The sequence below is a fragment of the Littorina saxatilis genome, linkage group LG4, assembly GCF_037325665.1.
Source record: "Littorina saxatilis isolate snail1 linkage group LG4, US_GU_Lsax_2.0, whole genome shotgun sequence".
NCBI classification, from domain to species: domain Eukaryota; kingdom Metazoa; phylum Mollusca; class Gastropoda; order Littorinimorpha; family Littorinidae; genus Littorina; species Littorina saxatilis.
In genome coordinates this window covers 62363112-62366651 of record NC_090248.1, presented here as the reverse complement: position 1 = coordinate 62366651, position 3540 = coordinate 62363112, and the positions used below count along the sequence as shown (strand labels likewise).

At 38.9% G+C, this 3540-nt stretch overlaps 1 protein-coding gene across 1 annotated transcript in view; it reads left to right on the top strand.

Annotated features, from left to right (window-relative positions):
* The first annotated feature begins 2820 nt into the window (after window positions 1–2820).
* The window catches only part of LOC138965677 (G-protein coupled receptor GRL101-like), a 33340-nt gene continuing 32620 nt past the window's right edge, over window positions 2821–3540 (top strand). Inside the window, exon 1 of the mRNA XM_070337853.1 lies at window positions 2821–3057. Coding sequence (XP_070193954.1) covers window positions 2821–3057 — 237 coding nt within the window. The remainder of the gene's footprint in view (window positions 3058–3540) is intronic.

Here is a 3540-nt window from a genome sequence, read left to right as displayed (position 1 = left end):
TAAACTACTGGACCGATCTTTATGAAATTTGACATGAGAGTTCCTGGGTATGAAATCCCCGAACGTTTTTTTCAGTTTTTTGATAAATGTCTTTGATTACGTCATATCCGGCTTTTCGTGAAAGTTGAGGCGGCACTGTCACGCCCTCATTTTTCAACCAAATTGATTGAAATTTTGGTCAAGCAATCTTCGACGAAGCCCGGACTTCGGTATTGCATTTCAGCTTGGTGGCTTAAAATTAATTAATGACTTTATATATATAAATATATAAAAATTATTATCAAAATTAAATTGTCGAAATCAATTTAAAAACACTTTCATCTTATTCCTTGTCGGTTCCTGATGCCAAAAACATATAGATATGATATGTTTGGATTAAAAACACGCTCAGAAAGTTAAAACAAAGAGAGGTACAGAAAAGCGTGCTATCCTTCTTAGCGCAACTACTACCCCGCTCTTCTTGTCAATTTCACTGCCTTTGCCATGAGCGGTGGACTGACGATGCTACGAGTATACGGTCTTGCTGAAAAATGGCATTGCGTTCCGTTTCATTCTGTGAGTTCGACAGCTACTTGACTAAATGTTGTATTTTCGCCTTACGCGACTTGTTTTGTTGTTGTGTGTCTCAAAATAGACTCGATTAATATTTCTAATTTAGGCCTTCAATTTAACACCTTTTAACAAAATATATTAAAAAAATACGCCGTGTATGCAATTCATGTTTGTTTTGGCCTTGCTACCTTTTGACATTTTGATTTTGAAGTAGTTTCTTATCAAGTAACACATTTTTGTGTTTACGTTTTATTCGACTATGAGCATTTAGAAGTCCTCCTAGCTGTGTCCTGTACAAGAGACGTAATATTTGAGCGTGCACGCATTTTTTGCAAAGTTAAGACACCCACCTAGTTTCTATAATTATTCTTGCAGACAGAGTGTTCTCTCCAAGTCATCTCTTGCCAAATACTACAGCTCCCGATGACCCTGTCAGAGGGCTATCAAGCGCTCAGCCTGTTTCTACCAAAGTGAACAACTTGACTACAGTCACGGGACTGACAACCCCCTCGGGACCCAGCGCGTCGTCTCCTCGTGTATATTTTAATGTGTCTGAGAAGTCAAAGCCAATCTTTGAATTCCACTTGACGTCAGAGCTTCAAGGTGTGTTTACAACGCCTGACGTCCGCTTGTTATGCAGTTGCAGCTGGGTTAAAAATAAATGTCTTCCGATGTAAATAATGGTGTATTCCACCTGAGATATGTAGTTGCAGATGTCTTATGTGTGACACAAGAGCCTCCTTCAAATTGGACAGATAACAAAAACCAGAGCGTCATTTTGTTTTATTAATCAAATTTGCAGATTGACTTCAGTGTCAGATATGAAATGAATTCAGCGAAGGTTGCAACTCCAAGCAGAAAACTGCCAGGCTTTTAATCGCCGGTATGTGCCCAAGTGAAAGGGTGATCTTAGGCCAAAGCTTAGACGGCTCCATCGTAATGTCAAAGATGGTCTACTTGGGAAGTGAGATACGTATAGCAACTATTACACACATGTATTCAAATCGCAAAATATAAACGTCAATAATTGTTTCTAGGTCCAGATTTTGAAAGCGTAAAAAATGCAAAGAAAACATGCTTAACTTGATCAAAAGAAACCTTCCATTCAAAGGTTGACCTGCTGGACTAAAATAAACAGCTTAAACAGAAATTATTTCTTAAAATGTTTCCTTCAGTTCTTTTGCTACCTGAAGTTGACATCACCACTTCAGAATGTTTACGCTCACTGAAGTAACCACTAATTTGCAGTATCCCCAACATTCATAACTTATTACATTATGCAACCGCGTATGTCATTGTCAATCCGAAGAAAATAATGTTCGTTTGTTGGTTGTTTTTTACATTTAGTCAAGTTTTGACTAAATGTTTTAACATAGAGGGGGAATCGAAACGAGGGTCGTGGTGTATGTGTGTGTGTGTGTGTGCGTGCGTGCGTGTGTGCGTGCGTGTAGAGCGATTCAGACCAAACTACTGGACCGATCTTTATGAAATTTGACATGAGAGTTCCTGGGATTGAGATCCCCGAACGTTTTTTTCTTTTTTTTTTGATAAATGTCTTTGATGACGTCATATCCGGCTTTTCGTGAAAGTTGAGTCGGCACTGTCACGTTCTCATTGCATTTCAGCTTGGTGGCTTAAAAATTAATTAATGACTTTGGTCATTACAAATCTGAAAATTGTTAAAAAATAAAAAAAAAATTATAAAACGATTCAAATTTACGTTCATCTTATTCTCCATCATTTTCTGATTCCAAAAACATATAAATATGTTATATTTGGATTAAAAACAAGCTCTGAAAATTAAAAATATAAAAATTATTATCAAAATCAAATTTTCGAAATCAATTTAAAAACACTTTCATCTTATTCCTTGTCGGTTCCTGATTCTAAAACCATATAGATATGATATGTTTGGATTAAAAACACGCTCAGAAAGTTAAAACGAAAAGAGGTACAGAAAAGCGTGCTATCCTTCTCAGCGCAACTACTACCCCGCTCTTTTTGTCAATTTCACTGCCTTTGCCATGAGCGGTGGTCTGACGATGCTACGAGTATACGGTCTTGCTGAAAAATTGCATTGCGTTCCGTTTCATTCTGTGAGTTCGACAGCTACTTGACTAAATGTTGTATTTTCGCTTTACGCGACTTGTTTTTTAATCAGGACATATACAAACAGAGGGCTACGAACAAAAAGATCATCGACATCCTTTCGTAGACAATTGGCGTCACTCAGCTTCTGTCATTGGTCCGCCAAATCACGTGGTCATGATGACTTTCCTCAACATACAGCCCGAGAGCTGCAGCTTTCAGAAAGTAGAAATTTACGTGGGCGGGATGAATATGAGCGAGGCTGACCTGGCAGTAACAGTGTGTGAAGGCAGCGCGCCTGGCCCGGAGTTCTACCACGCCAGCACCTTCCACGTCTTCTGGAAAATGGACGATCCCAAAGACGGATTCAGTCTGCTTGAAGTTATTGGTTTTCGGCTGCAATTCTCGTTCCATGAGGTGTGTGTTTTTATTTGGCAATACGTCGGTTAACTAATAGAAAGCTAATTGCATTAGTTATTAGCATTTTAGTGGGTGGCATTTTGTTTTGGTTACACTGTATTATGTCTTTCCTTGTGTTGCGAATGTAGTGCCGGTTTTATCTGTTCCCTGCTAGACTTCTGCGGATCAATGATCACCGGATAAATCGCCACCAACACTAAAACCTTTTCATCTCCCAAGAGGTTATTCTCCTTGTGAGCAACAAAAAAAAGAATTCATGTGCTCGTGCATAGAGAAGATCGCCAATTGGAGGGTTTAAACGGAGTGGAGTCAGGCTCTGACCATCATCATCATCATCATCATCATCATCATCATCATCATCATCATCATCATCATCATCATCATCATCATCATCATCATCATCATCATCATCATCATCGTCGTCATCATCATCATCATCATCGTCAACATCATCATCATCAGCAGCAGCAGCAGCAGCAG